Source organism: Hyaena hyaena, unplaced genomic scaffold, assembly GCF_003009895.1.
Source record: "Hyaena hyaena isolate Hyena2069 unplaced genomic scaffold, ASM300989v1 scaffold_408, whole genome shotgun sequence".
Classification (NCBI taxonomy): Eukaryota; Metazoa; Chordata; class Mammalia; order Carnivora; family Hyaenidae; genus Hyaena; species Hyaena hyaena.
Window position 1 is genome coordinate 653133 of NW_024081041.1, and position 13790 is coordinate 666922.

The 13790-nt window shown below is 45.3% G+C and overlaps 1 protein-coding gene across 7 annotated transcripts in view; it reads left to right on the top strand.

Annotated features, from left to right (window-relative positions):
• The window catches only part of FAXC (failed axon connections homolog, metaxin like GST domain containing), a 72027-nt gene that overhangs the window by 18735 nt on the left and 39502 nt on the right, over positions 1–13790 (top strand). For all 7 annotated transcript variants that reach the window (XM_039252126.1, XM_039252130.1, XM_039252127.1 and 4 more), the window contains 2 exons: positions 3338–3534; positions 12440–12663. In XM_039252126.1, coding sequence (XP_039108057.1) covers positions 3338–3534; positions 12440–12663 — 421 coding nt within the window. The remainder of the gene's footprint in view (positions 1–3337; positions 3535–12439; positions 12664–13790) is intronic.

A 13790-nucleotide genomic window follows, 5' to 3' on the forward strand; every position in this document is an offset into this window, starting at 1 on the left:
AGGTTGGAGGAAAGGGATTCCTGTAAAAGGTGAAGAGTGTGCTAAGTCAGAAAGGTGACAGAGACCTTGACGTGGGTGTGAGCAGTTTGGAATTCAGGAAACCAGAGGGATTGATAGCCTGCCCAGGCCCGGGTGGGCAGCAGCTAGATGGTGTAGGCCCAGACTGCCGTGTGGGAAGGGTTACAATAGACCCATTCAAAGCCCCTGGATAATTTTGAACAGCAGAGATTTTGCCTCTCTCTGCTGTTAGCATTGCAGTTTCCTATGATGTCAACATGCAGCGTAGAATCCATCTGCAAATGGCAGGAGTCCTGAGGGGAGGTATTAGGAGGCTATGGGTGGTATCAAGGGTGATCTGAAAGAGGTGCTATGGTATACGGTAAATCTACATCTTTAGTGCACAGATGATGAGAATGTGTGATGTAATAGCAACTTTTAGAGGTATCTGACATTTCTCCTGGTCAACATCAAGGGGAACGTCTAGGGTTGCCATGTACTGTTGTGCAGGTTGTTCGCTGCACAAGAGAGTCTGGCTAAGGAGTGAGGGTGACATCTAGATGGACCCACTTCTGCTTGCCAAACTGTGAACCCTGGCATAGACTGTATTTACCCAGAGGAGGTTCTGTTTTAAAAATTGCAACAAAAACATATGGCTAACAGCAGCCCCAATAGCTCCCCTTTCTAGGCGAGGCACAGAATGAATTTCTTTAGAATAAGCAATGAGATACAGCATACCAAGAGACAGGGACCAGGTAAAGTCCCCATTGTTCTTTACCAAGACAGGGGTAGCACATGTAACTAGTACCTGCTCTGCTTTGCAGAAAGGTGATATTACCTCAAAGATTTGAGAAGCTTGGGACCTTCAAACGTAGTCTAAGCTCAGTTCTGTGGGTACAAATAGACAACTGCCTTTAAGGGCCACGATATTCAGCTATAACCCTCTTATCTCACTGGCCGCCAGCTCAGTCTTCAGGCATGCTTAGTACATACCACATGCAACTGGCAAGCAAAAGTTCTAGACATAGAGAGACTGGACTTAGAAAGCTGGCAACGTTCTATGTACTTATCCCTTGTGCTGGGATGTATGTTTGCTTTGGGGGAAATTCATGCACAATTCTTGGTGTGATTTGGGTGAGAACTAGAATGATAGTTACCGTTGTTAATCCCAATGGTTTCCTACAAAAAATGGTAGTTTTTTCATTTCTCAGTAAATTTTGGTTTTGAGCTCCAAAGGAGGGTTTGACCAGGCGTCTCCTTGAATGGGGACCTGGCCGAGTTTTCTGTCATCTGTGCAAGGAGAGATCTACTTATCCAGGGCTTGATGCAAATCGTAACTTAAGGTTATTTTGTTTCTCTAGGAAGTGATGAGGGTTAAGGGGCGCCCCTTGAGCAGAGGTCAGCAGGCTATAGGTTTGTGGATCAGATCGGGCATGTGAGCTAAGAAGGATTTTTATATTTTTAAGAAGTTGAAAAAAGTAAAAAGGAAAATAAAAACTTCATTGTTCCCAAACAGCCCTTTACTGCCACACTCATTCGCTTCTATATTGTTTGTGGCTGCTTTTCTGCCACAGCTGTGAAGTTGAGTTGCGACAGAGGCCCCATGGCCTGCCGGGGACATACTGTATGCTGACCTCTACTTCAGAGAAAAGCTTAAAGATGTAGAGGGCTGATGCATTTAAAACTTATCTCATGCTATCTTTTTAAAGAAAAAGCCCCAGCTTTATTGAGATATAATGGACATATAATAAACTGCACGTAATTAGTATGTATAACTTCATAACTCTGACATATGTAAATACTCAAGTAAACATCACTACAGTCAGGATCGTGATGTATCCATTATGCCTAGATTTCCCTGCTCCTTTGTAGTCCTGCCCCTTCCTGTCTCCCATCATCCCTAGCAAATATGGATTAGCTTTCTGTCACTATAGATGAGTTTATTTTATTCGGAGTTTGTTTTATACGAGCGGAACCCTACAGTAAGCATTCCTTCTTTGTCTGGCTTACCTCAGGTAGCAACATTGCTTTGAGATTCATCTGTGTTATTGAGTATATCAATAGTTCATTCTTTTTCATTGCTGAGTGCTATGCCATTGTAAGAATATACCAGAATTTGTTTATTCATATACTTCTCAAGGGCATTTCTGGTTTGGTTTTGTTTTTTTTTTTAAGTACAAATCAACCTTCTCTGAACATTTGTGTACAACCATTTGCATGGGTATATGCTTTCGTTTCTTTTGGGACTGAGTTGGCTAGGTCATATGGCCAATGTTTTTTTAACTTTCAAAGAAATTGTCAAATGGTTTCAAAGTGATGGCAGCATTTTACTTTCCCACGTACCGTGTTTTGAGAGTTCTGTCCCTCAGCAAGAGCCAACATTGCTATCAGCCAACAGTATCTGCGCAAGTCAACTTGCATGAAGTATAAGGAAGAGTAATAATCTGATTTGTAATAACCTGATTAATTTAGGCTGTGTAGACAGCCAAAAAAAGGATTGAGATTTAAAAATTAACTTTGAGGTCTCAAATGACCCAGATTTACTGACAGAATTGATAGAATAAATGCAGTCATTACCACAGAATCCCCTGCACCAGCATGGTTAAGATCTTGACTTCTCATATGGCAGGCAGTACATGTCACTGTAATTCCCAGTGGACCCCACCCCATCTGGACCACGTCCTGTTGGACACTGTAAGATTCTAGCACAGGTTTGAATCAAAGAGGAGCTTATCACAAACACAGATTTCTGGGCCCCACTCCCAGGATTCTGCTGCAGACGTCTGGGCTGGGGCCCAGGAATCTACATTTTCACTCACACTGGAGTTGAGTCAATTAAATTGGATATACATTGTTATACCCAAGTGTTATCGTTTCTGGGGCCACTTGTTTGCAGTGTAGCAGTATTAAACATTATTCAGGCATGAGCTCCTGGGTTTCAGATGAGGTCTTAGGTTACCAGCCTGGTCAGTGCCAGCCCCATGATGGTTTATTTACTCTTTTTTGGCATTTGTGGATTGCTCATGCATTGTAACTGGACGACTCTTACCAGGATCATTTCAACACTACCTCTGGTCTTTTTTGTAACACTCACTATACAAGAGTCCTGGATAAAATCTGTGGGAGTAAAGTAGTGTCTTCATGTGAGGTAAATCCTTTTTCTTTTTTTTTCTCTCCAAGAGTAACTATTTATTGTCTTAAAGAGTTTCTGTGCTGAGTTCATTCACTTGAACAGTCTAGTCACTGTCAAATACAGGGTCGGAATGTTTGTTTCTGTTAACCATACAGTGAAACTTAATAAAACATTGCTTTTCTCTTTTTTCAAATTGACTCTGCTTAGAATTATTTTGGTGGAAAACTCTCTGCTCAAGGGAAAATGCCTTGGATTGAATATAATCATGAAAAAGTTTCTGGCACGGAATTCATAATTGACTTTCTGGAAGAGAAACTCGGAGTGAATTTAAACAAAAACCTTGGCCCTCATGAACGAGCTATCTCCAGAGCAGTGACCAAGATGGTGGAGGAGCACTTCTACTGGTGAGTCCCCCGGGCATGCTTGGCGAGAGCCCAGGGCCTGTCCCCAGCCTGCGGAGGAAGCCCAAGTTCTGCTCCACTTCTCAGATACTCCCCAGCCTTTGCAAAGTCTTCTACATTCTGACTGACTGAGGGTCGAAGTTGTGACCATCGAGTGTCTAGGTCTCTAAGCCAGGGGTAGACATTTTCTGTAGAGGCCCAGCCAGCACCCGTTTTAGGCTGAGCAGGCCATGGCCCCACTGCAGCTTTGTAAACTCTGTCACTGTAGTGCGGGTCGTAGATGACATGGACATGACGAGCATGACTCTGTTTCACTAAAACAATAAAAACACTGACATTTGAAATTTCATTTAATACAAAATGTTATTCTTTTGACCCCCCCCCCCCCATTTAAAAATGTACAGACTTCTTAGCCCATGGGCTGTGGTTTGCTGACCCCTGATCTCATTGAGGTGAGGAAGGGATCTCAACGGATCCTGCCCTTTACTAACACCAACTGCCGAATTACAATACTATTACATCAGACACGCAGGGGAGGGAACAGAAGACTAAGGCAGGATGGAAGTCTCAGGTGAAATAGATTACTGAAGCTTTGTAAAGCTCACTGCCAGTTTTCCTGAGATGACGAGAGCTTCTCTTGTGTTCCGGAAGTGAAGTGTAGTACTGCTTTCTGGGTGCCCTGGCCCCGACTGGCTCACACCTAGCTTGTTTTCCTGTCTGAGGCACACACTCACACTGTGTTGACGAGTCGTCCGTGTTCTGCATGTGGCGCTGTGCTGGCTGGGACATGTGAGTTAGGTGGACGTGGTTCTCCTTGGCTTATAAACTCATGGTCACGTGGGTTGTTTTTTTCTTTTCCTTTCATCCATTTTTTCTGGAGTTTTCGTACCTTTGTGTACACTCCAGTAGATAAGTTTTCTCTCCGATTTCTGTAAACTTACCTTGTTCCAAAGATTGAATTAAGAATCATGGGCCTGCTTTTTTTTGGCATTAATTGTTACTCCTGGGTCACTTGCTCATGCAGTAGTTCTTACCTTCCTCCACTGAGAGAGACACTTAGCATGGAGTTGATTTTAGAAGTTCTTTCCCTCACCTTCCTATTTCATCAATTCAGCTCTCCTTCTAAATGGAAACTTGCTGTCCCTCTCTTGGATTTTAAGTGGCTCTCTGTTTCTCTTTTCCTCTTTCTGCTTGCAGCTCCTGCCCAGTTTACTCCACGGCAGACCTGAAACACCACTTCTCTGCCCCCTCTCCTGCAGAGGTGAAAGGGGTGGGAATAAGGGGGGATCCAGGCAGAGTGGAGGCAGGGGTGCCCCTTAGCGTGGAAGTCATCATAAACTCTGCTCCTGGAATGAACCCATGTGCTTTCCTTTTAAAACTTGTGAAGAACTGTTGGACTTCCCCTCTTAAAGGGTGCAGGGGTTGTAGGATGGGCCAAATGGATGACGGCATGTAACGCGCTTAGCCTCAGGGAAAAGCCTGTGGCACAGAGCCCATCTCACCTGCTTGCCAGGTTCCGGTCCCCACTTTGCAGCAGCTGAGGGAAATGAAGAACCAGCACAGGGCCGCCCTGACCCTCTGTGCCTTCTTTTGATGCAGCCCCGCAAAGCACCATCTCGTTTGGTTGATGGGCGCATTAATGCGGAGAGCTATTGCTTTGTGAGCTCCCTGAAAAGAGGCTGAAAGAGGCATCTTAAATGTTCATTGGTACTTTTGCTACAACTCTTTGATTTTTGTAGTGGGTCATAAAATGTGTATTCCAGTTAGAAAGGCTTTGATCCACGGAGATTCCCAACTACCACCTGTCCCTGCTTTTTGCTCTGGGTATGTTTTATATCTTTACTCTGTGGTAGAAGTTCATCTTCTGCCCTTCCTTCCCCTTCTTTCCCTGCACTGGCCACAGGTAATACTTGATTGGAGGCAGCTCTTGATGGAGGAGGGAAGGGTAGTAGCAGGGGAGGGGCGGATGGTGGGCTGGGAGGTCGTACTCTGGTGGCGAAGAATCTGAATTTTATGGACCATAAAAACCCAAGTGTTTGGGGAGTTGCTTAGGTCATATGTTGACTCTTCTAAGGATAGTTTTGTTTCTCTAATCCACTCTTTACTTACAATGTATTTTTTTGCAGAGGGGCTTTAGCTACTATTTCTCATGTGTGTCTCCTCAAAGGTTAATTTGAGGAAGAAATAGTGAAGGTGGAAGTTCAGGTCTTGACTGAGGTACAAATATCCAGTGCATTTGCAGAGACAAATTCCTAATTCCTTCAATCCCCTTTGGTCCCAAGCAGCAGAAGGAAAAACAAGCCTTCCTCTGTTTCATAAGGTTCCTTAGCCATTAACTATGTTCTTGCCTTGAGAAGACCTCGAACAGGCTTTCCTGTGAGCTCTAAATCCTAATGGAGAGAAGACCCCTGTTGCCCTGGTAAGAACATGCCTGAGGCAGAGAGTCTGTGGACACTCTTCCTCAGGCTCCTCTCCTGTTTCCCTCTTTCTTGTCTCTGGGCCACATGCAAGATGTGCACCTGTGGAAACCGGGTCCAGCATAAGGAATGGACCGCAGTATGTAGGAAAATACTACAGGTATGAGCTTTTCATGAGAGCTGGATAAATCCTGATGGTCAGTAAGCTCCAAGGCTGTGTCTGTATTTCCAGCAGTGGAGGAGATGAAATCAATTGTTTGACTCAATTGATTCAAACTATCTGGAGTATTCAGATATGTTTATTTTGTCTGAAACTATAAACATACTCCAGGTATGATTTTCTGAAAAAGCAAAGACAATGGAAAACTGACATTGTTATGTAAATACCATCACATAATTCCTAGGCTCTGCTTCAGGATTGTTCAAGTAAGCACATTGTGCTATAAGGTGGGCTTTTTTTGCACTTGAAATCCATACAATTATGTCCAACGTGCGTTATAAAACTATTACTGGACATGAAGAAGACAGGTTTCTTTTTTTTATTTAAAAACATTTTTTAAATGTTGTTTTTCTAAAAATTTATTTTGGAGAGATAGAGCGAGCCAGCATGAGCAGGGGAGGGTCAGAGAGAGAGGAAGATACAGAATTCGAAACAGGCTCCAGGCTCTGAGCTAGCCATCAGCACAGAGCCCGACGTGGGGCTCGAATCCACTAATTGTGAGATCATGACCTGAGCCGAAGTCGGACGCTTAGCTGACTGAGCCATCCAGGCGCACCCCACTGAATGCTTTTTTGATCCAACGCAAGGAAGTTGGTATAAAGGGAAGTATGAGAGACACGTGGTCAAATTAGTGGGATGAAATTGACTTTTGGTAACAGACACTGCAGCCTCTTTTGTCTGAGACAGTAGTGTGTTAAGTCTTCCAGCCCCACAGGGAAACGTGCAGGGCACCGTGGTCACGCCATCTAGTCATCCCACTTTGACCAATTAAAATATAGGCATCAGAATAGGGATTTCAGTTTTTTTTCTAGGTTGGCCATAATTTTTAAATTTTGAGTTTGGCTTTTGGTATAGTTTCCCTGAATGGGGGAGGTAGGATCCTTACAAAAATGACTTACCCAGATTATCTAAAAGCCAGGAGTCTTTCTCCCTGATTAAAACTGGGTCGATGTGTTCCCCTCTTCCATCCTCCTTCTTACCCCCAGTTTTAGATGTAGAGAGAGGTCCTGCTTGGAGGGGCTAGTCTAGTGCCTGTGCAACCCAGAGAAGCCACAGAAGCTGGTCATATGCTCCTACACCCTCATGCATGTGGAAGACAGCAAAAGACAACAGGGATGTAGCAGGGCATGGAGAAATGCGTCCTCACGGTCAGGAAGGCCACATGCAAAGATTCACTCATCAAATGGTAGTTTGCCATGGTGTGTGGTTCCCCACAGGTTAATACCGTTTCTGCAAAGGGCCAGGCCTCATGTCAGTATATAACGAGAGATATCTTCATGGAAACAGCAGGGGTCAGCTCTTCTTTCCTGTCCTCTTGATCTCCTTTAAAGATGTTGAACAGTGTTTATTCTTCCATTCTGACTAAGCTAATCAGTCTTCAAAAGAAACCTTGACCCCATTTTGCAGAAGGGATCAGAATCATCAGTTGTGATAAAGAAAATGAGTATCAACTTCCCGAAAGAGGTTCTCAGAATGATGAATTCTTTTAATTGTTCTTCCTCGCCTGGTTTCCACATTGGCCCTCCCTGCCCTCTCCAGTTAATGATTCATGAATCCTTGTGCAGCGGGCCTCTTCCCAGTAGAGAGTGACACAGACCTCGGGAGGGAACATGTCAGCCCCTTCTTCGTTCTTCAAAGGCATGTCTCTTTTTCCGTCTTTCCGTTTAAACATTGGCAGCCCTTAGAAACACTACTTGGCAGTAGCTGGCTCAGAAGTGAAGCTTTTTTACATTTCAGTCAATAGATCATTCTTTCAGTAAACTTAATGAATGACTACTCGTGGCCAGGCTCCGTGCAGGAATGGGGGTGGAGGGGAAGCAAGGTGATCAGATGCTGTCTCCGTCCTCAGGTGACTCGTAGGCTGAGGGACACGTCGAGCCGTCGTAATGGTTGGTGCTGGGGGAGAGTTTGAAGAACTGAGGAAAGGCAGCCAGCACCTGCTGGAGTGATGAGAGGAAGGCTTCCCAGAGGACATGGTGTCACCACAGAAGTTAGGGACAGTCAGAGTGGTGGGTGCAGGGGCTGGGTGGCAGGGGAAGATTAGGATATCCAGGCAGAGTAGCAGCATCCGTTGCAGTTGAGAGGTAAGACAGAGGAGGTATATGTGATTCTGTGTGGCGGGGGAGGCCGTGCAGGGGGATGGGGCCAGAGAATGGCCAGACCATGCCTGGGTCAGACTGTGGCGGGGCTGGCGTGCCAAGCCCAGGAGTTATGAGGAGTTCATGAATGACTCTGAGCAGCAGCCTGCTATGACTCGATTTATGTTTTAGGAGCTCATCGTGGCTCCCCTGGGGCACTTGGGTTTCTGAAGGGCCTTGAGGGGATGTCAGTAGGAAGCCACCGGGTGCTCAGGATTGAGAAACGTGGATTGAGAAACATTGAAGGGCTGACTGACGTGCTAATTGAGTTGGAGAAAGGGGCAAACTCACAGGCAGACTGGCTGTCAGGAGTGAGGGAAAGAGAACAGTGAGGAACGACACCTAGGATACTTTCGGGTTTGGATGAGGAGAAGCAGATTTGAAGGGAAGGAAGATGATGAGCCCAGTCTTGGAAATGTGGGTTTGCAGGTCCTGAGGACCCCTCACATGGACCCCTGTGTGTCAGGTCAAAGGTCTGGGCTGGGTATGGGTTTGGGGGTCATCAGTTTGAAATCACGGGTGCAAATTAGGTCACCCCCACAAGTGTGGAGTAAGAAGTAGGAGGCATAGTGATGAAAATCTCTGGAATATGCATGATGGGACAGGAAAAGCAGTAGAGATGTAAGCTGAGGGAGAGTTCTTCCACAGAAGACATGGATAATGCCAGATGTTGCAGAAAGCTCAAGAAAGATAAATATAGGAAGAGTCTTTATTTGGGTTTTGCAACAAGGAGGTATCATTGATTTGGAGGACAGTGGTTTCGGTCAAGTGTCAATAGTTTGCCAGAAGCTTGGTTATGGGAGGAGGTGGATTCTTGATTGTAATGATATGGAAGCATGTGTAAATGAGGTTCGCTACCTGCAGTGATTGAGTCAGGCATCCATGAGTGACCCATTTTCTTTGGTGTTTAAAGTTTGTACCCACTTCACAGGGGTTGACCCTTATAGAGCCTGCCTGGCCCTCGTTTGCTTCTCTTCCCTGACATTGGCCTACGGTATTGGGCACAGGGAGGGAACGGGGAAGGAAATCAAGAGCAGAGTGGGAAAGAGAACAGAGGAAGACCAGTTTCTCAGGTTACCTCTAGCTACTAGAGGTAGCTACTTCTAAATCAACCCACTGTTCTTCTTCTGTGCCCTCCATTCAACTTGCTAAGGCAAGTAGAGAACCTTACACCATTGCCTTGGTTGGGATTCCTCCAGCTTAGCTGTGTGACCCAGAACAGCTGCCTCTTCCCTCCCCATCTGCTACTCGAACCCATTTGTCATCCAGAGCTCTCTCTCCATCGCTGCATCCTCATCCTGTGCCCGTGAAGTCACTAGGCAGGAACCCTGAACCTCTCTGCAGCCCCTCACCTCTTGCAACACTTCCTTCCTCTCCATCTCCAAGAACATAGTGTCTCTATTCCTCTCCAAGCTGGCCCTTCCAGCCTGGCCTTTTCACCTTCTTTCTTGCTCCTTGAGCTGTGGATTTCCTAATACCACTCCTTACCCTAGAAACTTTCTTAGGTGACCCCTTTCCTCCGACAGCTGTAGAACTCTCACTGACATGCCCTCACCTGCAAATTCTCTATCTTGAGTCTAAATCTGTCTCCTAGTTCTCAACCTCTGGATGTGTTCACTTGGGGGTTTCATGGGACCTTCAAATGCAACAGCTTAATGCATCTTTCATCACCTAAATCCATTGTACTTGGTGTGTGCCCACGCATACTGGCAAATGGTATTGTTATCCTCTTAAACCATCAGCCTGAGAGAAAATACCTAATCTCTCCTTTTACCTAATCCATCAGTCAATAGACTCTTTTTCTCAAATCTCAGGGTTTCTCCTCTGCATTTCTGTATACCTCCCCCCCACCACCCCTGCAAATTGCCCTAGTTCTTGGGCATATTTGCCAGTCTTCTAACAGCCTTTCTACCTATGGTTTCTCCACTTCCAGCCCTTCCTTTATATCGACACAAATCTTGTTACCTTTCTTGTCTGCTTAAAACTTTTTGGTGGTTAAACTTTGCTTCCAAAATAAAGTTCAGCAACCTTTGTCTCTGGCCCATCCGTATCTGGGTCTGGCCCACCCTTCTAGCCTCTATTCTTACAGGCTTCCCCAGGCCTCCTGTGTCCCCTAGCCAGTGCTCTTCACACTCCCTCCTTCTCCCCCTCTCCCTTTGCTCCACCTGGGAGCTTCTGTTCATCCTTCAGGACCAGTTATGCTTATCATAAAATCTGTATATTTGTCTACAAAGAAGGTACTTTTCCCCCCCAGATCAACCTGTCAGTGTAGAGCCACCATATTCCTCATTTGTACTCTTTAGATGCTTATTGGATGCTATTACCTGGTCACACCTATCAAGATAATTCAGTTTTATTCTCAGATCATGGACTTGCAAAATAATCAAGGATGCTATACCCCTTTTATTGTGTATTTCAGTCTAGTACAATTAGAATCAAAGTGCTGAATTATTCTAATGGAATGTGAAAATTGATACCTTAATTACTGCAGGTGTAAAAAGAAGAGCAAGTAGGAAAGTATTTAGTTTGTATGTTTATAAAGAATTTACTAGAATGTGAGATCTTTTATGTCAAAGGATAACAGTTGACTGTTCAGACTGTACGTATTTGTTACCATTGCAATGTACTTTTTCCTGTTTTCACCAAAGTCCATTCTTTGACTCAATACTTTATTTTGAGAAATTCATAAAAAAGAAGTACACAAAGCTTTCTAACAAGATTTGTAAGCATTCTTTTAAAAAGGTACCAAAGAAGAGTTATGGTTACGGTTCAGAGAGTATGTTGAAATTGGCTATAGGACTTTTCAGTAAAAATCAGGAATGCTTAAAATTTTTTAGAGAAGTCTTCCCTTTCTTATTTTCTTTCTTTCTTTCTTTTCTTTTCTTGTAGAGTTAAGAACATGGGAAAGAATAGAATTATATAAAATGATAAACATTTCAGGGACTCTGTTTTTCTTTTAAAAAGATGAGGTCGAAATGTAGCTATAATTTATTACAATTACTTGTGTTCTCTCTGCAAACATATTTTTTCACTCTCATTTTTTCAAAGTGACCATCATTACTCTGTCAACTAACACTAGGAGTAGACATGACTGTCCGTCTATCTTTTATTGCTCATTATGGGGAAAAACTAAAATATCTTACATCTGTACTCTCACTACTACACTTTCCTCAGCCTTCAGCAGGAAACCATTTTTATTTCTATCCACCAGCATTCTTAGCCGTAGAAACAGTCCTGCCATTGCACAAGTTCAAAGAACAAAATCAGTGTCGGCCTGAGCCTGCAGCCAGCACACCACACCGACAGCGAGTAGCTGCGTAGCTATCTGTGCGCAGAACGTGGGAACTCCCGGCCAGAGCGTTTGGCCACATGCACCACCCAGATGGGAAAAACAACTCAACTCAGTTCCTTTGGTATTTGTGTTCACTCTAAGAGCCCTGGAGAAACAAACGGAAGCAGAGTCGATTTTCTGGAGAGCAAATCCTATACATAATATTTATAATTTATATAGTTTATAATAAACACGGGCAGGTCTACCTACTCCCTAATCCCCTGTCAAAAAGGCAGAAGTTTTCCTTTTTAAAAAACTCTTTGCCACTGTAGAATGTAAAATGCACACACAAATCGTACAAAATTTATAAAGGGCAGCTTAATTAATTACCACAGAGCATATACCTGCATATCCATCACTTAGATCAAGAAGGAGAGTGAAGCCAGCACCGCAGTCACTGTGCCTCCCTCCTGGTGTCCCTGTAGGCACACACTGTCCTGCCTAAAAGCCTCTTGTAGTGGGTTTCTAGTATTTTCTGAGGGGTTGTCTCAGAGGAAGCAGAAGCGAGCCTTGGGAGGTTGGGGGGTGGGCGAGGGTCTGAGGGCGGGTGCCAAGAGACGTTTGCTGGAATTGTAGCATGGCCTCGTTATCTGGATTTGTCTTAGTTTCTCTTCCAGACCCGAAGTCTAGGCCCTGACCAGAAGCCGTTGTACTATCTGCTATGCACGCTGCTCTTTGTAAAAGCTGCGCTGACTCATTTCCTCCGGAGTGTGCTAACTTCTGACGCACTCACTGGAAATGGCCTCTGTGGAGCTGACATGTATCTAATGCCCGCTAGTAACCTGTTTCCACACAATTCCAGGACGTTAGCTTATTGCCAGTGGGTGGACAATCTCAATGAGACCCGGAAGATGCTCTCTCTTAGTGGTGGCGGTCCCTTCAGTAACCTGCTGAGGTGGGTCGTGTGCCACATAACGAAAGGAATTGTGAAGCGCGAGATGCACGGCCACGGCATTGGCCGCTTCTCAGAGGAGGAGATTTACATGCTGATGGAGAAGGACATGCGGTCTTTGGCAGGGCTCTTGGGTAACGTACCACACCTTCTATTCTACGTTTTCTGTCCTTGCTGTTTGCATGATTAGTAAAGCACTGTTAGCGTACTGATTGAAAGTTTTATTTTGGTCGGTTTCTTTGCTCCCACGTGTACGCTGCAGTCCCCCCCTCCCTCATTTAACCAGATCACCTCATTTCCAGGAGCAAGTGTCCCTCTTCCCAGTCGCTAGTGCGAGGCAGTCTCGCGCGGCGGGCGGCAAGCAGAGGATGTAGCACTCGGCTGCCGGAGTCGCCGCTGGCCTCTCAGCGGGTGTTGGGAGTTGAGGCTTGTTCTGAGCAGGGCAGCTCGTCCACGTGTAAACAGGCCAAGTGCTTGCAGAGTCAACCGTGTGTCCGGGGACATCAAGCTAACAGAAAGGCTGACGGAGCTGGTTCCCACCCATCCGGTGTGCACGTGCTGCATGTCCTTTCTCACGTTTCGCATTTGCAAGCTTAGTCCCCCTCGTACTAGCAGAGCACGTTGCACCTCTTCTGATTTTGCATTTTCTGCACACGGTGGGTTTAACTGTGCTTGGGACCCCTCAAAGAGAAGCCCGGAGCAGCACGGGTCTGGGCAGGTGAGGCTACAGAGTGCGGAGTAAATGTGTCCTTTCTTACTTCGTTGGACACTGGAGGTGGCTGGGCCAATGCGATTCTGTACTGAGCAGAGCTTGAGTCTTAACTATGTCAGTTAGTAAGCACATCATTCGAATTCAGGAGCTCCTGTGTGTGAAATGATGTTTTGTCCTGGAGACAACTAGTGTACAGGGAGCCAAGCCCTCTGTGTGACTAGCCATAGGGTCCAGTCATCTGCGACTGCTTGTTTTGCCTGGTGGAGGTGTTTTTTTTTTTTTTTAATTAAAACAAAATTTTTAATGTTTGTTTATTTTTGAGAGAGAGAGAGACAGAGTGCAAATAGGGGAGGGGCAGAGAGACAAGGAGGCACAAAGCTGAAGCAGGATAAGGGCTCTGATCCATCAGCACAGAGCCCACCACAGGGCTGGAATTCAGGAGCTGTGAGATCATGCCCTGAGCCAAAGTCGGACACTAAACTGACTGAGCCACCCAGGCACCCCAAGGTGGGTTTTCATTAACTTTTGGCCTCCTCATCTCCATCCTAT